The sequence below is a fragment of the Acartia tonsa genome, chromosome 2, assembly GCF_053477335.1.
Source record: "Acartia tonsa isolate MP-2025a chromosome 2, ASM5347733v1, whole genome shotgun sequence".
NCBI classification, from domain to species: Eukaryota; Metazoa; Arthropoda; class Copepoda; order Calanoida; family Acartiidae; genus Acartia; species Acartia tonsa.
The window spans coordinates 40,294,763-40,316,364 of NC_137261.1; the positions used below are offsets into that span (position 1 = coordinate 40,294,763).

Genomic DNA, 21,602 nt, shown 5'->3' on the forward strand with positions numbered 1-21,602 from the left:
GCTAGTATTTTAGAGCTCCTACTTTAGTAGCTTGCTACCTCATAAATTATTAGCTTTTCTGCTAACTTTGGCAACCTCAAAAATACTAGCAGAAGAAAAAACGCAATGTCGCTCAAATGTAGCATTTTACGGTGTTAACACACACATACGTCAAACACACAATCAACCCATGATCAAAATTGATAGGGAGAAAAATATAGTTTATAAATTTGCCACTAGGGACTCAAATAATTTTTTAAAGACTCTATCAATCTTTCTGTTTTCCAACTGAAAACAATAAAAAATGGTAATACATAATGTTATAGAGTGTTGATAGTCTTTGATGAAAAAAAGTAATTTTTAAAAGGCAATCTTTTTTTAAACAACATCAAACATAGAAACATATCTTAATGCTCAGTATATTAAGCCGAGAACGGTATGATCTCTGCTAAGTTGAAAGTTTAGTCAATTAAGCAATGAGTTAAAAAGTAAATAAATTGAGAGACAAGATTGAGAATGACTTATTCTTTCTATCAATCTCTTTCTCTCTCTCTCTAACATTCCTCCATCCCTTCGTGCGCCTCCCCCCTCCCTACATGCACCTTCCACTTTTCTCTATGATTATAGCTTCCCACTGAGTTTGGAGCATTTAAGAGGTCGTATAAGAAATGTTTCGAGTCGCCGTCGAGATCTCAATTGACGCATTTTAATTTATGCTACTATTGTGCGACCTCGCCCCATCCTCTGCCATGATATCGATGGCGAACTCGCATGCCACTTTTTGCTTGAGAGGACGATTTTCCAATGTTTATCGCCCAAAAATTAGGTGTTAATTCAAGGCGAATGGGATTCGAGGTAGCATAGGACTCGGTACATATATTGCACGAGCTCGAAGGCGACTTTACGGCGAAATGTCTTGCTAGGTATATGCCCCATCAAAAACTCTGAACATTATGGGGTCTATATACAAGATTTCAAGTACTTTAGACAATTAATTCTTTTTAGACAAAGACAAAACTGTAAAATTTGTAATAAAATATGCACTCGTCATGTAAGGAAAAATTCTCCAAAAGGGCTAGGAATCGATCTGTAGTGCTCAGGAGAGGTGAGTAGAAATCAAACTTCAATAAATTTTTCTCATTGTCATTGCTTGGACATGAATTGTGTCATTTTTTGTTAGTTTTGGACCAAAACTGTAGGGTTTATATTGAAAAGAGTGAAGCGATCGGTTTTTTTAACACCCTTTATATTTGTAGGTCGCAAACCTCTAGATCGAGGAAAATTCGTCATCTTTTCTTGGCACAAGTAGAAGAGGGGAAAAATACTTTCCCTTTTCTCCGCATACCTCTCGGCCCGTGGAACATTCGTTACTCCCCCTTTCCCTATCGTACTTTGGAGCAAAGTTGCCGACTGTAAGGAAATAATTTTTGCATTTTATTATTTAAGGACTTAATTGGATTTGAAATTTTATATTATTGCTTTAACTTCATTAAATTTAAATTAAGCTAACATATTATCAAAGAAAAATATCGACTTTAGTGGTGAAATGTTAGGTTTCTGAGGAAATCATAAATAGACATTCTTGTATCCGGCAGCCTTGAACTATTGTGAGCTTGCTTAGCTTGTGGAGGTCGGGTGCGTGTACAGTTCTATACTTATTATATTAACATATTCTACTTTAAAAACTAAAATAGTAAGCATAATACATTAATTATTTATGTTATTTATAACCTAATTTGTCGGTTTTTAATTTTTTTATTTATTTTTAATGCTGTGAAAACGTTTTTATGTAATTTCAGGTTAAAAATAAAATTTTGGAAAGTATTTTCCGGTCTTTCCCTTTCCCCATCTCTTTGTTACCATCTTAAATTTTATTTTTACAATTTGAGGCATTTTTCCGTTAAAATTTGCTAATAAATTCTTATTTTAGTAATTAAATAGCAATCCTAATCGTTTTAAATGCTGCTTTTATTGTTTTAAGTTCGAAAATGCATATTTAATTCTGTACAATTTATAGGACACATGCAATAAATTTGAAATTTTGTCCTACAAACGTTAATATTTAGTTCATTTCGTTAAGATTTATCGTTAGATTTACAAACTCATTTTTATCTTCTTATTTGAAATCCTTTTTTTTTCACCGTAAAATTATTTTCTTGGTGTTATAGTTTTTAAGAGGTAGTTAACAATTTTCAGTAAATTAATTTTGGTTTGGTACCCATAGTTATTTAATAAATACATTTCTTTTATTTGCCAGCTTAAACAAGCAGATTCCTAACTCTTAAACGGACCAATAATTTTGATGGTCACAAGAAAAGTATGCATGAAAGAGTTTAATTAAGGGGGTTTGATTTGAGTAAATTGTAGAATGCTATACTCTTACAATTTGGGAAGGTAGACCGGGCATTAATACAGCCTAAAACCATGGACAATTTAATCAAAAACTTATTTCTTGCAATTGCCTAATAGGATAAAACTAATAAAATGATATGCTTCTATATTTCTATAAAGTTCTTTTATGTATAGTCTACTTTAGTTCTAAACTTTTAGTACTATAAATGTTTTATTTTATTTTATCTTTTAGTAGCCTTTCTACTGTATAACTAATGTACATAATGTATGGACGTCTTCCCATTCGAGTAAACTACCTAAACTGGGAATTTTTATACCCCTATAATGGAAATTTTAAAATATTAATCATGGCACATTGAATCTTTGACCTATATTGACGAACTGGTGCTTGCTTTGCTGCTTACGGACACAGCTACCTTTGTACTAGTTTTTTTTGCAACAATTTTTAATATTTTAGGTTAATTGTTTGTTGTTAGTGTACATATTGTTGATTACTGAAGGTTTATATGCTGACAGCAGGTAACTATTATTTATACAAGTATTATTATTAAAATTGTTCTTGATTTACCTGTAGTCTGTACCTGGTTAATTATTATATTTTTTTAGTTAGACTCATTGAAACCAATGCAGTAAGTACAAATTGCCTGGTTTTAAAAATAAAAAAATTTTAAACGGAGGGGTGCAAATGTCATTTTTTGAAACTATAAGACAAAGTAAGTCAATTAAAAAATGTTACAGCACTGAAATTTAGCATGTCAGGTGCATTAAAGAAGTTGTTACAATATGGAACTGTTAAGAAATCTTTTTAAAATGTCATACCCCCCCGCCCCCCCCCTCCAACAAAAATGTTGAGTTATTTTTTATAGTAACATTTTCAAGAAATTTAAATACTCAACTTTTAAAGTAAAGTTCAAAATTTTAATGAACAATGATCTTTCTAACCAAACCAGAGTTTTTTTTTTTGGGGGGGGGGGGAGGGAGGATAGGCTAACCACTAAAGAATTACCTATCTAATTATAATATGCATATTATTATTATTATTATCTTATCTAGGTTCTAGTGAAAAGATAAGTTTGTCACTGTAATATGAGTAATGCAGCCAACCATGATGTCAATGGTTTAGATCGGCAGGTAAGCACATTTCATAACCTAACATTAACTTATCCCTGGAGCTTTGCAAAGTAGAAATAGATAGAATTTTGGACCAAAAAAAATCTTCCAGCCCTTTCAATTTTTCGACCCGTTTTGTTTGGAGGGCTCAACTTACCTCTATATCCGAGTTCTTGTAGATTTATTTACTTTCCCTAATTTTTTTAGTTTAGACCGAAACTAAATGAATCCTCATATCCTATACATGTTTACATTATAAGTAAAAGTCTTACTTTTTTAACGTCTAGCAGGGGTGTTTATATTAATATATTTTACAACTCCTCGCTAAAATACGGAATATTTCCTTTTTTAATTTCTCCAAAATTCTCCCCCCTATGCACGGGTGGGAATTATGGGAAATATACACTCCCGTGTCTTTCACATTTATTATTTAGCCTAACATAGACCTGTGTTTAGAACGCTGATCTAGGCCAGACCGGTTCCCGTGGGGACGCCGGAGGCGGTCAGAACAACCACAAGTCTAGATACATTCCGCCGCATTTGCGCGGAAAGGGTGGTGACGCAGGCGGTCAAGAAGATGGTTTCGACTCGCAGGGAGCGGGCGGTGGCGACGGTGGGCGTGCCCCGGGCGGCTATGAAGCGCGTGCACCACGCGGAGGCGGCAACAAGCCGTGGGATGACATGCGCGGCGGAGGCAGTGCTGGTGGATCATATGGCAGAGATGATTTTCGTGACGGCCGTGGACAGGGAGGCCATTCGAGAGGCGGGTAAGATCATTTAGTATTATTATGTAGCGCAGCTTCATGTTTTGTTTCTTTCTGTCAGTCAAATGCAAGTTACCTACAGAAAGAAATTACCAACTACTTTGTCTTAAAAATATTTTATTATATAAAAATCTTAATCTTATTTGTGTTTCCATAATTAGTAAAATTATGATTTGATGTCAAAGTAAAATGAAGTCTTCGTAAAAGTTACTGCTATTTGCTTAAAATGCATTTGTTTTTGTTTGGCGTTTTGTCATCTATTTCATAATGAATGTTGATTTATATTTGTTTTCATTTAATTTCTGTTCAATTTTCCCTTTAAGCTTTGAGGATACTCCAGAAACTGTTTGTCAAGATATATTTTCAACAGTCAGACAATTCTAGCAAACATACAAGGACTTTTTATTTTTATAACTAGAACAGCAATAATAAGAGGATGAAGGGAGTTAGGACTTATGTAGTGATCTCGTAATTTAAGTATATATTGCATTCAGAAACATTCTAGAAAGCTAAGAAAAATACAGTGAGTTAGGCTTCTTATAAAAATATGGACAAAAAGAAATTAAAATATTAGTTTCATATTTTAACAATTAATTTACTTGCCTATAAGAAGCTATTACTTTGTAGGGTTTAAAAAATTAATTGAAAATTTGATTTCAAAATTTCTTTATTAATCCTTTTCTTGTGTGAAAAAATAACCTTCATAAATATGCAGTATATGATGAGTTGAATGGTCAAGCAGGTGTGTTTGATGCAGGTTTGCCCAGGGACTTCTTCTCCATCTCCCCGGATAGGACCACTCCGGAAAAGCTTGCATCCTCGGTCCTCAGTATATGATCAATGAGTTTGAATAGCTAGTCAAGCAATATGTTTAATTCAAGCTTTTGTGTGTTAACTTATTTTCGTGATATTGGCTAGATTAGGGTTGTTCAGGACTCTTGAATCTTGATATCAAACTGAGATACTTAAATTATCGAGTCGCTGCGATTTTTATAAATGAAATAGCAAAATAAAATGTAGAATGGCCATTGCGTCAAAATATTGGGGGAATATTTTTGAAGAAAGAGGGCGATATAAACAGTTGTTAGAGATAATTTTGAGTAATACTTGACAATCTTTATGATCTAGGAAATAAAATACAAATTCATTATTATCTTAGACCCCAAATTCTATAATTGTATAGTTGAAACTTAAATCAACAATGTCAGAGATTTTATGCTTCTAAAAACTTTACTATTTACTGCATACTAAAGAATTTAATTTTTATAATAGTCGAAAACTAATAGGTTATAAAAGCGAAACAACAGACAAGACTAATATTTTTTTTAAGGAAAAAACACAGTATATCCGCGATTATTTTCAATATTTTTTCTTTTTATCGACAGTACTGCTTTTCAAATATCTATTACTTTCAGTTATTTTGATTGTTGTATAGTTTTACAGATATTAGAAAAATTGCCCTTTAAATAAGAAATAGCTTTTAAAATAGAAAATTGTAACAAAATATCATAAAAGTAATCATCAAGTCATACTCACTAGTGCTTTATTTTAGCCGCGGCGGCTGGGGCGATCGTGATGGCGGAAGACGTGGCGGCCATGCAGGTGGACAACTGCCTACCAACGACCGTTGGAAGGATTACGACAACGGCGGTGGATACGGTGGGGCACGCCGTGACGACGGCCGTGGTGGATACGGCGACCGTCGAGGCGGTTATGGCGGCGGTGGACGGGGAGGAGGCGGCGGCGGAAGAGGCGGAGCCCAGGACAACGAAGACTGGTCGGTGCCTTTGGGCCGCAACGAGCGACTTGAGCTGGAGCTGTTCGGCACGGGACACGGACCTAGTGGCATCAATTTTGACCGCTACGAGGACATTCCCGTGGAGGCGACGGGTAACAATGTACCCAAGGGCATTGACACATTTGCCGAGGTTAAGATGACTCCCATCATCCAGGCCAACATTGAGATGGCCCAGTACACAACTCCCACCCCGGTGCAGAAAAATTCGATTCCCGTGATCCTTGGCAAGCGCGATCTGATGGCGTGTGCGCAAACAGGTTCCGGTAAGACAGCCGCCTTCCTTATCCCAATTCTGAATCGTATTCTTGAGGACGGGCCACCACCCGGCCTGGCCAGTGCCAACAGCTACGGCCATGGACGCAGACAGAAGCAGTGTCCCCTGGCCCTTGTGTTGGCCCCTACCAGAGAACTGGCCACTCAGATCTATGACGAGGCAAGAAAGTTTGCCTACAGATCTAGGGTAAGTAACCTAAAACTTTTGTAAGGTTTATTTTTTCACCTATTTCATTAAGACTGTCTAACATCATTTACATTATTAGTTATATGAATTGGCATTTCTTGATTTTCACTAAATCATTCTATTTCTTTTTTAATGAGATTGTTAGAATTTTATACATTTCTTTAATAGGTTTACAGGGGTGTATATTCTGCACAAGATTTATTTTTTTTCCCCGGCGACAAATTTTTTTATTTTTTTCCCCCCCTTGTTTTTTCTCACCTATTAGGGGAAAAAATGGAAAAATATTTAAAGAACTCTATATTTTATTTATTTTTTCTCTCCTACCACACATTTTTTTACTTTTTTTTCACCAAGGAGGGGGGAAATGGAAAAAATATTTTCAGTTTTCTTAATTTTTACATTTCTCCAACCACTTATTTTTTATTTTTTTTTTCCCCCCCTGAGCCGGGGATCCCATGTAGAATATACAGGGTGCACCACATAAATCCGGACTTTTTCTTATTTTTAAACAAATAAACATAAAATCGTCAATTTTAAAGATTTTATTGAATTTTAAAAACTGGGAAGCAACCTAGGTATATGACTATTAGAATTTTTGATAAAATCGCCGCCAGCCTCAATCACCGCCTCTACCCGCCCCCTGAACCGCCCGCCGACCTTGGTCACCATGTCCCTGTTCAAGCAGGCGAAGTTCTCCATGATAGGAGCAATTAGAGAGGTCTTTTTGGTATGGGCGCGTCTATTGGTTCATGCTTTAATGGCGCTCCTGGCCCAAATGTCCATTGGATTAAGATCAGGGCTGCTGGGAGGCCACATCTCCTTAAGGAGTGAGTAACAGCAGGATCCAAATTAACCCATCTTTAAAGCTACCCTATGACACGGCGGCTCTCATTTGGGCCACAGTTAAGCTAGAACAACGTTTTATACCTTTTTAAAAATGGCACGAAGATTAAGATAGGGTTATCAGCGCAATACATAGTCTAAAACGAGGTTCAAGGTTCCATATGGGCCCCTGAAGTCATGAACCGAGAAATTTTCAAGATTTTTGACGTTTTTGACATCTTAAAATCTACCACGATCCACTTTGTCGGAGTACTACAGCCAAGTCAGCTGGGATAGAGAGCTCTAGTCTTTTTTAGTGTTTTCACTAGGTATCTGATAGTATCTCCAGCAAGTTTCATTAGTCCATCTCACCTACAGATGGGTTGAGTTCAGATTTAGTAGGCCCAAGTCATAAATCCACGGTAATTTATATGCGCAATTCGAATCTGCCTTGTTGGAACATATGCGCGGCCAGCTCGGCGTACACGTCCTCCATCGTCCAAAGATTTTCATGGGCTAAAAGGTCATTACCTAAGCTTTTTATAGCGGGGTCAAACGTCCTGATTGGTCAAGTAGTTTTGGCGCTATGGCCGTTTAAAAAAAGTCAGGATTTATGTGGCGCACCCTGTATACCCCTGTAGGTTTATAAGTTACATTATTCGATTGATTTTAATATTTTTATTATTGTAGATTCGTCCATGTGTCGTATACGGAGGTGCCCACGTAGTGGATCAAGTTAGAGATCTGGAGCGTGGATGTCACCTTCTGGTGGCCACTCCTGGCAGGCTTCAGGATTTCCTGGAGAGAGGAAAGATTTCTCTGGAACATTGCAGGTTAGCATTCAAAATATTTCTTAAATGAATTTATCTTTTTCTCAATACCAGGTTCAATACAACTAACCCTTGTTTTGCACTATACAATTTAATTTATTGGTGGGCTAAGGCATTTTACATAGAAACTATTTCAATTTTCTTTTATCACTCGCGACAACTAGCATATGAACTTTAAAAATCTTGCAGATATCAATGAATCAATCCAATATTACCAGCGATGAAATTTTTTAGGGTATAATTTCCTCAACAAAAGCTTTTTCCTAAATTTTCTAGGTACTAATTCTAACCAATAATGTGGTTGTAATGTTTTCATGCTGTATTCCTATTGGTCCAAAAAAGTGATTGGGGATCTTGACTTCCTATGTTTATACTTTATTTACTAAAATTTCAGGTATCTGTGTTTGGACGAGGCTGATAGAATGTTGGACATGGGTTTCGAGCCACAGATCAGAAGAATTGTAGAAGGGGTAAGCTATGGCTTTCATGAATTTTATTAATGTCTCTTAAACGACAGTTTTCATAAACCTTAGTGTCCTGTCTATTAGAAAACACAAAGAATATTTTATTTTGCTTTAAAAATGCAATAGTTCTTTTTAAAGGAATTTTACATAGAGAACTAAAAACTGGAAACTTAAATAAATCATGTTAAATCTTATTATTACATAAACAGATTAGTAAAGGTGCCAATTTCTTATTTGTAGATTTTAAGTTTTAGAAATGTACACTCATTGATTTAATTGATTATTTATGCAACAAAAAAGTTTAAAGATTTTTGATTTTTACCAAAAAAAGACAATCTAAACTAATATTTTGCTTAACCAAATATGGGTCTATAAATTATTATATCTATAGCAGAATGCGTATTTTAGTCTAATAATTATTCCTTTACCATTGCATTGTAAGTCTTAAGAAATAAGATTAAAGTTATTTAGGTTAGAAATAACTAGTTACTAATAGTTAAATAGTTTACAAGTCTGACCAAAATCAATGCATTTCTTCTAACCACTTGAACATTAATTTTTATTATCCCTCAATTGATTGACGTGTCATAAATAGAATAATTTGGCTCTTTTTCCAATACTCTTTATTCCCCTTTTCGTTGTAGAGTTGTAAGGAAAATATTGAACAATTTAAGTTTTCTTTACATTTTATTAAAAATAAGAGGGAGATATTCAGTCATATTAAGCCACAGCTTAAGCACCCCCCACCCCCAAGTATTTGAGGAAGATTATATAATCGCCTGTTGCCCTATACTTGAATATCTAAGTAATTCTAAACAATACTTATATTCTTTAATTGGGAGGGGGAGTGGATTGAATTTTAAATTTTGCTGCTTAAATCTTCTATTCGAATTATACCTAGAAAATATTTATAATTTACTTCTAATATCATAATCAAGGTAGAACTTTGCTCTAAAGAATTCATTTTCTGCAGTTGCTATTTCCCTGTTAGTCAATATTCCCCATAGAAACAATGTAAGAGTAATCAAAACTATTTACAAACCAATAATATGTACTTATATACGAGCTTAGGTTTTTATTATTACAAAACTTTGTTTATTTTAGTATATAAATAGGTATTCCAATGTCTAGTCAGAATTTTGTAAATGCCTGTTCTGTCGAGTAATGCTTATTGAAAATCCCTTCCCCTCTTTTCCTCTAAAATTATTGTAAGAGTTGTATATTTGGCGTGCTTGAATCTTTGGCAATTATGTCATCTTGAGGTTTGTCAGATAACCAACTCTTGCTCATTCAACTTGACCCTCTATTCGTTATAAAATGCCAATACTTCGGATATTGTCAAGCTCCTGATTTAACAGCTGTTTTATGTTGGGTTTAATTTAGAAAACTTTACATTTTTAAATTTGTAGGATAACATGCCAGGCCCAGATGAGAGACAGACCCTTATGTTCTCCGCAACATTCCCGAAGGAGATCCAGATGTTGGCCAGGGACTTCCTCAAGGACTACGTGTTCTTGGCCGTCGGCAGGGTCGGCTCAACCAGCGAAAATATCACCCAGAAGATTGTCTGGGTTGTCGAGGATGTAAGTTTTTTTCTAAAATTGTTGGGTTCAATCATAAACTGCTGATAATTTTAAACCAACATCACTTTTATGGAACTCGTGTATTTAACTACTTTCGTTAAAAGGATAAAATTCTTGGGAGTTCTGTATTCGAAGGGTTGTGGAATGCATAAAAAATAGCCTAAAACTTTCCTAAAACCTAAATATTATATAGCATAAACCCACCTTGGTACCTTTGAAGCTTCTATACAATGTAGACTCGGTTCAGCACTTATCAAGAGTCTAAGATAGAGACATAAAAAATCAACATATTACTTCATTTAATAGGGTATAAATGTGAATAGTGTTATTACTAATTTGCAGTAGGTAGAAAATATCATTTTACATACTTTCAACAAACTCAATTTTATAAGCAACAATAATTTTAAATTTATGTTTATTAACACTAAGAAATATAATATAATTTTAAAAGCACTGACGTTAATAGGTTATTACAAGTGTTAATTTTGTTTCAAAATATTTCTTTTGTATAACTTCTTGTTTTATAATCATTCATTACGGGTTGAAAATTTATAGTTTAAAGAAATAAACTATAAACTTCGGAATATTTTTAATGTTTAAAGGGCATGGTGCTTTATATGAAGATTCCATCAAACATAAGTGCCATTTCTGCTTGGATTTGTTAGCATTAACTATTATTTGTTTTTTAGGACAAGCGGTCATTCTTGTTGGACTTGTTGGATGCTGCTGAACTTGGCGAGAAATCAGAGGATGGAATTGTAAGTTTTTTTTTTTTACATTTTTCGTAAATTTTAACATGAAAGGGGTCTAAGGACCTCTTACACAGCTGCATAAGAAAAGTCAGTTTGTCAGACTTAATCTACCGTTTTCGTCAAAGAAGGCGTCTTAACTTTTTTGCTTTTTATTTAAGATAGCTAGTCGGTGTTTTTAGTAAGAAGTAGATGTAAAATTGTCCATAGAATTTAGATATGCAATCGTTTTTTTTTGTAGACCTCTTATTTTTTAAGTAATTTAAGTTTTTAAAAAAAATTTAGATCGGTTTTTTTTACTAAAACGGAACAAAAAAGAGAAAAAAATAGCCATTATGAACAAAAATAGTAAGATCTTTAATTTGACACCTTACTTTTTTTAAATTTTTTTTAACCTCAGTGAACGAAAACTTTGAACTTATTTATCTCCTGAAATAGGCAAAAAATATGAAGAAGATTATAATTAAAAACAAATACAAGTACGTACAGGGGATAGTACAGTTAGAAATTTATTTATAAAATTGCAGTTAAAATTGGATTACTAGTAAGAAAATAACGTATCATATTTCAAAACTTAAGCGCAAGTTGATATTCTCAAGATTATTTCTACTCATTTACTCTTTTATTTAATTTCTGTTTGAACAATTCGATATCTTATATTCCATAAAAATAAAACTGAATTGGGTTTAAAGATTAAATTTGCAAGGTTATTATAAATAAATATGTATGTAATACAGAGACATGGACTAATGTAACAACTAAATTCTTAATCCTGAATAAAGATTTTCCCTGCTCTCCTTGTCCTCCTTTAAGTAGCTCGGCTAGGTACTAAATAAGCAGATTAATTTTACTTACCTGCAGTGTAGCAACTGTTTAATAATTCAATTCACTTTGTGTGCCTATCCGTCAGTTCGTCCGTAACACTATGGAGGAAATATGATTGATTTTCTCTGGTGCTATGTTTGGTGAAGACTGTAGATTCCTGTACCAACAAGCATCTGTCTGTCAGACATGCTTAAGACACAAATACTTATTTTATTAAGGTTTTGTAATTTTCCATGATATATTGCATATTTTTTTTAAAAATTTACGAGAACTGAACATCTGCATTATAACTCACTTAGTCAGTTTACCGAAGAGCATCCATGATTATTTTGTTTAGATTATGGATATTCAATTGTCATATTTTATGTCTTATGTTCTTATAACAATATATAATAGTTATTTCTTTCATCGTATTATAAACCGCTTTCCGCGGATATAGAATGTACAATTATAAGATTAAAACCAGTTTTTTTAGCCCGTGCCTTCGGCACCTCGGGGTTATAAACTGGTTTTAATCTTATGATTGTACATTTTTATATTCGTAGAAAGCTGGATATAATACGATGCTAGACATAGTTTTTTCGTATGGATGAGAACCAGTTCCTATCCACCGGATTCGAATGAATACGAGAAAGTTAATTAAATTACGATGAATAGAAGACTCGCTTAATATTTTAGGAATATTAATCTGTATTTCTGAAAATATAACATGTAATAAAAACAAGGACACATATGTGAACAGATAAAACACATGGGGTGTAAAAAATCTGCTAAAACTATGTGTATTCAATGCTCTAGTTGACCTAATTCTTTGCATATTATTTACAATACTATCTATAAATAATGAACTAATAATATATAACTAGTTCTATACAAAATACTTTTCATTTTGTTAACCCACTTAAACATCTATAACATATCTTCCTTCTCTAATTAAATATTATAAAATAAACGTGTGATAATAATCAAAATGAAAAATAAATTAGCACAAAAAATTAAGTCCATCTATTTTTATTTGTAAATTGTCAGTTTGATTTGATGAGCTTTATTTTATCAACTGTAGTTTATGATAATGGGTACGAATATTTTTTGTGCTAAACATAACCATTCACAATTTACCATTTTTATACGGAGCACTAGAAAGATAAGCATTAACATTATTTGATGTTTTCATGGCAGGTTTTTTCTCTATGTTTTTAAATACATTGAAAAAAACTAATCTTCATGGGAATTGTTAAAAGCAATGTTTCGGATCCGCATTGATTGTATGCGGATCCGGATCCTCCAAATTTGGTCAGTGCGGATCCGGTTCCGGATCATTGGCAATAAAAATAAAATCACCAAATTTTTCAAAAAATATTTATTCTTTAATTCGAAGTAAAAAATACTTTAAATTTTCAAACCTTAAAGATTGGCTCTCATCAAGAGAATGTCTGAGATTTTATATAAATTTAGGTAGATTTTTCCATTTTTTCCGCATTTTTTTGAGTTCAAGGATCCGTATCCGAAACTCTGGTTAAAAGTTTCTGGTGTTTGTGAAAATTACTATTTAATTAATTATAAAGTTACTATTTACTAACAAAATCGTTTAACTTTAGAAGTCAAGAACCTTGGTGTTTGTAGAGACAAAGAAGGGCGCCGACTCTCTGGATGCCTACCTCTACAACGAGGGATTCCCGGTCACCAGCATTCACGGTGACAGATCTCAGAATGAGAGAGAAGAGGCCCTCAGGAACTTCAAGTCGGGTAGAACTCCGATTATCGGTATGTCAAAGCTTTGTTTTACTATATAACAGGAGTGTATAGTTTTCATTAAAATGTATTTTTACTATATTCAACTAGGTAGTAAAATATACACATTAACGTTAACATAGGAATATTTTAAGTTAAAAGGAATTTTACCATTTTTTTTATCATAGGCTCTCTTTTACGTTATTAAGAAAAACAAATACAGCTTAAAACTGCATTTTAACCATATTTTATCTATCAATGCAATTTTGAAAGGAACTTTGTGTACTTTGGGGAAATATTCCTTTTTTTTTAAGAGTAAGAGTACTCCTTCACAATTAACACTAAAAAGTTCTTCAAATATTTTTTATACATTTAGCAGTTACTCTTTTTTTTGTCAGTTTGTATGAACTTTTTTCAGGCTATGCTCAAAAATAAAAAAGATCAAATTAATTAATTCAAATCTAGACATTTATATGATCTTTTATTATTGAGTAAGTCATTTTTAAACTTGTTGTCTTAAAACACTCATTTTAAAAAGTTTTTGAACTAATGTCTGTTTGTCATAATGATCTGAAAAATCATTTATGATGATGCATTGGTTGCAACAGCCGTGGCTGCTCGTGGGCTTGACATACCCAACGTAAAGCATGTTATCAACTATGATATGCCAGGCGATGTCGAGGAATATGTCCATAAGTAACTTCTCATGCACCACCCTTAGGTTGCGCAGGTCGTAAAGTCGGTGGTCATTTCTTACATTTTTTTGTCAAAATTATCTATGCTTTCTGATAAGGTTTAGTTTCTAAATGCTTTCTTTCATCATATGGCTAATTTTGTCAAAGATCTTTGAGAACTTCTCCCCCCCCCCCTTCCTTTTGGTTGACAAACTGCTTTTTTTTCGACCTATAAATCTGAATGTAATATTAGGGTGGTGTGTGCGTTTTTTTCTAATTAATTTTCTTATAAATACATCTCCTAGTTGCGACTGCTGTGGCGGCCAGAGGCCTGGATATACCAAACGTGAAACATGTCATTAACTATGATTTACCCGGAGATGTAGAGGAATATGTTCATAGGTAAATTAATACATTTCAAGAGTATTACTCCAGAAAAAGGATCTCAGCCTTTTACCTTCAGTTTTGGAGTAATTTTCATTTTGAAAAGGGGGAAGGCGGATGTGCCACTTTTTGAAATTAAAAGTAAAACGTGCATGATCTCAGCTCATAAAAGAGTTATAACTCTAAAATTTGGCACAGCAGTTGCTTTAGTGGAAATATTAAGAAACGGCGACGGAACCGCCTCTCCCGCCGAAAACCGCCGTTTCCCGTCGAATTTTTTTTGCCTTTTTTTGGGCCAAATTAGACATTTCTCAATCATCTGAGATAAACTTTTTTTTTCTCATAAAAATTTCCTTAATATTTTCACGTGACACTAGTAATATTTCAAACATGTTAATATTAAAAAAAAGTGTCAAGCGAAAATATAAGCAAAATTTTTAAGAAAAAAAAGTTTATCTCAGATGATTGAAACAGTTCCTTATTGTTCACCACAACAGCAACTGCTGTGCAGAATTTTTGAGCTGTAACTTTTTTATGGGCTGAGATCATACTTTTACTTTTGGTTTCAAAAAGTGGCACAACCGCTTCCCCCCTTTGAAAAGGTGTAATTTGAGGGAAATATATATAGGCTTAGAGATAATACAATGTCAGATATCTTTATTTTAAGAAAATACAAAATATTATTGTGATCAAATAAATGTTAAATAAAGAAGGAACGATTAAGCCTCTGGTATCTATGGGCATCTTAAGAAATAATAATTATAAGACTTAACTGTGTCCTAAACATATAAAGCTACCTTGAACTTGAAAACCATAGTATTTCCTATTTGGTTAGTGAGATTTTAATGAACTTGCAACAAATTTTTAGAAGCATGCGAAAAATCTAAATTAAATATTCTGTAAATTATTATTTTTGTTGTAGAATTGGTCGTACCGGAAGAATGGGTAACCTTGGTCTGGCTACTTCTTTCTTCAATGACAAGAATAGAAATCTTGTCAAGGTAATGTCCTTTCCAATATGGCTTTGAAACCGATTATTATCCGCTGGATTAGAACCGGCTCTCGGCCATGCTGAAAAATCATTTATAGCACCGTATTATATCCAGTTTCTACCAATATTAAAATGTACAATCTTTGGGCTAAAAAACTGGTTTTAATCTTATGATTGTAAATTTTTATATCCGTGGAAAGCTGATATAATACGATGCGATAAATAACTTATACTTTCTCACTCATTCTATTATTCGAAGTTGTCGAATAATACCTAATAATCACTGTGTTAGACGGCCTGTAATGATTAAGATTATTTGGTTGACTTCTAGATATATTTTAACTTTCCACGTTGTCATATGAATTAATTTCGTCCAGGGTTCTTAAGGAATTAAACAATGCTATAAATAATAAATTCAAGCACTTTCCAAATTATTTACGAATTTTGTTTATCCGTCTGTAATTAACTTTGTTGGTTGAAAGGTTAAGACTGTGTTTGTTAGTTTAAACCAAATTTAAAGTAGACAACGTTTAGAAATCATCCGAGAACCAGTGTCATATTTCACCTTCCTTTAAGCCTTCAGGTTTATAATTTGTATAAGGTGATATTTCATGAGAGGTTTTATGAACTTTTAGTATAATATAATTATTCAGGACCTAGTTGAGTTGTTAGTAGAGAGTAACCAAGAGATCCCGAGCTGGTTGGACTCCATGGCCCTAGAGTCACGTTCATTCGGCGGCGGCAGGCGCGGCAAGGACCGTCGTTTCGGCGGCCAGGGATTCGGCGGAAAGGACTTCCGTTACGAGAATGGCGGTGGACGTGGTGGCGGAGGAAGCAGAGGTAAGAAATCGGATAGTTTTTTTTCTGGTTAGGTATCTTAAGGGATAAGACTATGGATGTACAATCTCAATAATGATAAACTATTTAATCCCATCTTCTCAGTCAATTGTGGTAACAATAAATCTAGATTTGATACGAGTGGCAGAAGTTTAGATATAGAACAAGATAATCATAACAATTAGGTTGCACGTAACTAGTGTAATTTACAGTTCAATGCCCGCTTTCTTTTGTTCATGAAAAGTTAATTCCTAATTCCCAGGTAAGAATAAAGCTTAGCAAATTATAAAAGCTAAGCAATAAAATTGACATAAGTATTATAAAAATACCCTATTAACAATTAGGTTGCACGTAACTAGTGTAATTTACAGTTCAATGCCCGCTTTCTTTTGTTCATGAAAAGTTAATTCCTAATTCCCAGGTAAGAATAAAGCTTAGCAAATTATAAAAGCTAAGCAATAAAATTGACATAAGTATTATAAAAATACCCTATCGTAAGAAAGGTATTCTTTGTTTTGAAACCAATCAAGTTTTAAATAACCCTTAAAGAATAATCCTAAAATGTTGTTATCTTTGCAGGTGGTGGTGGCGGAAACCGCGGCTACAGCGGTGGCGGCGGAGGAGGAAACGGGGGTGGTGGATGGGGCGGCGGAGGCGGTGGCGGTGGTGCTAACTGGAGCGGTCCTCCAGGCCTCAGAAGTAAGTTTTAGAGTTACCTCAACATTTGTAATTTTATCAATTTTAATCTTTAAGTTAAGCTTGTTTTTAAATGTTTTCATAATGTAAGGGAACATCTCCCAAAACAAAATGAATTTTGAGCCTTAATTATTAGGAGGGGGGGGGGGGATACATCTCTCAAAACTAAATGATATTTGAGCTATCATTATTAGTAAAATTCATAAAAAAAAATAATATTAATACAATGTCCGATTTCTTATGAATTACCCTTCCTTCACCATTTCTATTACAAGCAACAATTTTCAAGAATTACTTAGACTAGGTAGTTACTTTTCTTACGTTACTTTCCGACCGATTAATTTGTTTTAAACTTATTTAAATATAATCACTTTTTAGACAACAACTATGGTGGAAATTATTCTGGCGGTGGTGGTGGCAACAACAGCAACAGTGTCGACTGGTGGGCATAATCAGCCACCAGCGCTCACAAGTCAACACACCGTTCAACGACCAGCCCACCTCTGGTCATCTCTCGGGGGAGTTCAAATTAACATTTGGACTTGTTAAAAAAAAAATGTGTGTATATTGGTCGTCAACCTATCTATCTACAGCTGCACTATGTGTAATGACAGATGATGACTTGTCATGCTAGCGTTGCTATCCATCTGTCATCTGCAAGACAGAGCCTATAAACCTTCAGCCATATTATCATCCAAACTAAAACCTTCTTTCCTTAATATGCTTTATTATTTATGTAAAATGAGAAATTATGTAAATACCTAGCTTTTTATGCTGGGTTTATCAAAAATGAACACAAGTGTAGTTGTTACAGTTTTATCAGTAAATTTTATTTGTATTGCAAATGTTTAAAAAGAGTCCAAAGATATGAAGCCTCGAGCCTGGGAGATTTTTGTGTAGGAAATTTTTTTTGTGTGTTTTCTTTATTATATTATATATAATATTTGTCAACTAAAAATGCTTTTCCAATATGGCAATCGAAAATGAGTCACTATGTAAAGAAAATTTTAAAACTTGTTCCACGTTACTTACTACCAAAAAAGTACTCAAAATTTGAAGAAAAAGAACGCTAACACATTTTTACTTAAACTTTTCGGTTGCTTGCTATTGTACTGGAATATTCTGGCTGGTCCTGCTGCAGACAAAGCCCATTAGCCCTCCCACGTAACAAAATCCCAGACAACCTCCCTTAATCAAGCCCTCTTAATTAGATACGCCATATTACATGAACCTGCCGTCGTTTCATCGCCTAGATATGTTGCCCTTGAATCAGTAATCGTACGCTATCATACTGTTATTATTATAAAAAAGGAACAGTTTTGTTCCAAGTCATTGAGGGAGATTTTTATGTTTTAGTAAAATTGATTTCTAGACATCTCCCCGAAGATTTTAAATTTTAATTATGAAACTAAAGTCTTGAAAAACTTGTAAGAATCTCCATAAATATGTAATTGTAAATATTATAAAAGATCTTGCTACATGTTTTACTTAAAACCCATCTATATTAAACAACAATTCTAGAATGGTTATTTGTAGATCTCATTAAAGCAATTAATAGTTTTAATTTAACAATATTTGAGAATAATTGAAACCATTCAAGAATTTTATTTACTACGTGTTAAGGAGATGTATTATGAAAACTGGAAAGTATGTTTAAACCAATTTTAGTCTTTTAAATTCATACTTTGTCAGAGAGGTAAAAGTTGAAGAAAATTAATCTATTCCAGTCATTTACCATAAGAAAACTAGATTATTTGTTAGTCCCAGTCTATTTGAATAAATATGTAATATTATTATTGATAGACACAACTTGAAGCTGTGATGTTTAATGTGTCTGTTGATATGATGTAAAGAAAAGCTACAAATTTGCAGCCAAATCCACCTACACCCTACTCTAACTAGGGCAGGGGTGACCTACACCCTACCCTAACTAGGGCAGGGGTGACTCACCACCTCCAAATAATGTGGAGGTTCCAAAGTGCTGGATTCATTATTCAAAAGCCTCCAGTGTCAATTTTTTTTTCAAAAACTTTTATATGAATTAAAACAAAACATTTCTCTAAATTTTGGCATTTTTAACAATCAAATATGAATTCAGCATTGATTATTATCTAAACTGTACAGTAAGTGTCAAGGACAGTTTAAGTCTAGACTGACCCAAGGGGGTTAGTGAAACAAATTTTAACTTATTTTAAACTGCTCATCATTTGGAGTTGGTATTATGTATGCATTTTAAACAAGTTGAACCTCACACTACTGTATTAATATTGCAAAATGTTTACATCATGGATCAATTTTAGGCGTATATGTATAATGCCTTTTTTTACATGTCAATATTATTGAAAAAATACCTCAATTTTTTAATGAAACTTAATTTTATCAACATTTTTTCAAATTGTAATAAAATTCAGCAATGAAATTTTTAAAGAAAATATGTTATAACTTATAATATTTACCAAAAAAAACTTAAAGCAAATAAAACTGATTCTATTAAAGTGAAGAGATTAAACATTAAAAAAAATTTGGTGATCTGTGAACTTATGTGATATTTCATTGGTGATTTGTGCAACCCCCATACTTTAGCCAAATTAAGTGTATATTAACTCTATACAAATATTTTTAACATATTTTATACCAAAACATCTTTTTTTTGTTGAATCCAGAAACTGAAAATAATATGTTAAGAAAATTTGTACCATTGTATGCAAAAAGTTTGTACTGGCCGAAAATTTTCAGCGCAGTTTTCTTTTGCTTTCCAAGATTTGCCAGAGATTCATACAGTATTCTTAATAGTCCATATATAAGTCTTTCATTTATTCTTATATAATATTTACTCTTTATTTTAATTTATTTATTTACTATAAAGAACATTTTTCCTGGATAAAATTAAGTTTTTCTTCAAAACTAGTTTTAAACCCCTAAAAAGGTTTAAAATCAGCATTTTGGAGTTGTTAACCTAATTTTATTTTGGAAAATATGTTAAGAAACTAATGTATATATTCTGGCATGCCTTGGCCTGGTAGATACAAAATTGTACCACGGCCCGTGTACAAATTAGACTCTGTTGGTGTACTCCTGTGCAGTACCTCAGCTGTCACACGCCTGTCACAGTACAGGCCATCTCTCATTTCATTATTCATTTGTCAGATAATTATTTTTGTTTGACCATTGCGTTTTAAATTCATTCAGCCTTTGCCTTAGCTTTTACAGTTTTTTAAGTTACCTAAACTATTTTTTTTCTTAAGTTATTTTAATCAAAGCTTTTTAATGTAGAATTAAAAGTTGTTATTTGTTAACCAATGATATTATGCCTTTTTTTTATAATATCAATTATATAAATAAATGTATTTAATTTTCAGTGATTCTTATCGTATAAAAGCGCAATGAACCTAAAAACTAAGCTAAAACCTGTACTGTGATACTCATTCTTAATTATGGAAACTTCGTTTATTTTTCGGTATTTTCCTTCATAGTTCTAAATGCACTTTGTTCTCGTTAAGTACTTACTGTTAAAGATTTACGAAGGAAAATACCTAAATTTTTTTGTTGGCATGAATCACCAATGTGTAACTTATCGTTGAATAGTGTGAGAAATATAATCATATTGCATAGATTGGGCCTGACATATTATAGACAAAACTGATTACTCTAGCTTGATAAACAAAAATTTTAATATTTAAGCAAAATCACGCAACCTTCATGGTTGTTAAAAGTCACGAAACCTTGCTGATATTTTGCAAATTAAATATATCTTATTGTTGATCAATCTAGTTAGTAAACACACATGTAAATTAAAATAATTATGTATTGCAACATGTCTAGGGTAGTAATTTCAGTTATTTTGTTATTTCTTTTTTCTACCTACTTGCTAATTAAAAAATATTTATAAAAATTAATGTTAAGCTGTAAAAAGTTATAACAGGACTGTAATGTTATTGAAACATTTTGTTATTTGTTGGTAACATTATATTATCTGTTCAAGTTTTGCAAATTTTGTTGTTGAATTTTAAATTTTGTCCAGCAGGCTAATTTTTACAAGTAAATTCACCAGTGCATATATGTGTTATTTATTTATTTTACAAATGTGTTGACGATAGTGTTCGCGTGTAGTAGAGTCCTGAGATACATACCTTATAATATGTAAAGAAATAAGTTTATTTTGTCTTAAGTTGAGATTTCGATTTTTAATTAACTGATGGAGTACTCCATTTTACAGCAGCCTTATATGTCAAATATGTCCCGGGGGTGGTTTTGGGCTTTATATTATCAATATTAGAAGACATATGTTGGATTTAGGTTATTTCTGCCCTAGATGATAGGCGCACAGTCGCTAGTTTACCGTTATTGAAGGAAATAAATAATATACCTAGATGGCAAATTCGCCCAACTTTATATTTTTTATAGTTGTTTTTCTAAAACAATGGTCTGTTCTAAAGATTTTCACTTTCTTAGCAAAAGTGTGGTTCCTAACCTAGACTAATTTACTATTGGTCCAAAGGGTCATCTAGACCGTATTTATCAATTAAAGGGAATTGTCTGCAATTTAGGTTCCT

The 21,602-nt window shown here is 33.0% G+C and overlaps 1 protein-coding gene across 16 annotated transcripts; it reads left to right on the top strand.

Annotated features, from left to right (window-relative positions):
- The first annotated feature begins 1,549 nt into the window (after positions 1–1,549).
- On the top strand, positions 1,550–21,104 carry bel (ATP-dependent RNA helicase bel). 16 transcript variants are annotated; one of them, XR_013876808.1, is made up of 17 exons: positions 1,570–1,672; positions 2,789–2,850; positions 3,385–3,462; positions 3,898–4,208; positions 5,758–6,463; positions 7,976–8,118; positions 8,510–8,585; positions 9,989–10,162; positions 10,852–10,920; positions 13,335–13,500; positions 14,447–14,543; positions 15,448–15,526; positions 16,170–16,356; positions 16,933–17,052; positions 17,428–19,272; positions 20,662–20,700; positions 20,821–21,104. XR_013876808.1 is itself a non-coding variant. In XM_080150841.1 (15 exons), the coding sequence occupies exons 3-15, from the start codon at positions 3,418–3,420 to the stop codon at positions 17,499–17,501; spliced, it is 2,247 nt and encodes a 748-aa protein (XP_080006967.1). In that variant the 5' UTR covers positions 1,550–1,614; positions 2,789–2,850; positions 3,385–3,417; the 3' UTR covers positions 17,502–21,104. The 16 variants fall into 16 exon arrangements, 2 of the variants coding, with proteins under 2 accessions (XP_080006967.1, XP_080006966.1); XR_013876809.1 differs by having other exon boundaries at positions 17,428–18,574; positions 18,673–18,805; positions 20,662–21,104; XR_013876811.1 differs by having other exon boundaries at positions 17,428–18,574; positions 18,673–18,805; positions 20,683–21,104.
- Positions 21,105–21,602: the final 498 nt, after the last annotated feature.

What these genes read in the sequence shown, in the direction of transcription:
- bel (XM_080150841.1), top strand. Translation starts at nt 3,418, where the DNA reads ATGAGTAATGCAGCCAACCATGATGTCAATGGTTTAGATCGGCAG. An exon ending in TCAATGGTTTAGATCGGCAG is followed by an intron (nt 3,463 to 3,897) that starts GTAAGCACATTT and finishes ACCTGTGTTTAG; the next exon opens with AACGCTGATCTAGGCCAGAC. An exon ending in AGTTTGCCTACAGATCTAGG is followed by an intron (nt 6,464 to 7,975) that starts GTAAGTAACCTA and finishes TTATTATTGTAG; the next exon opens with ATTCGTCCATGTGTCGTATA.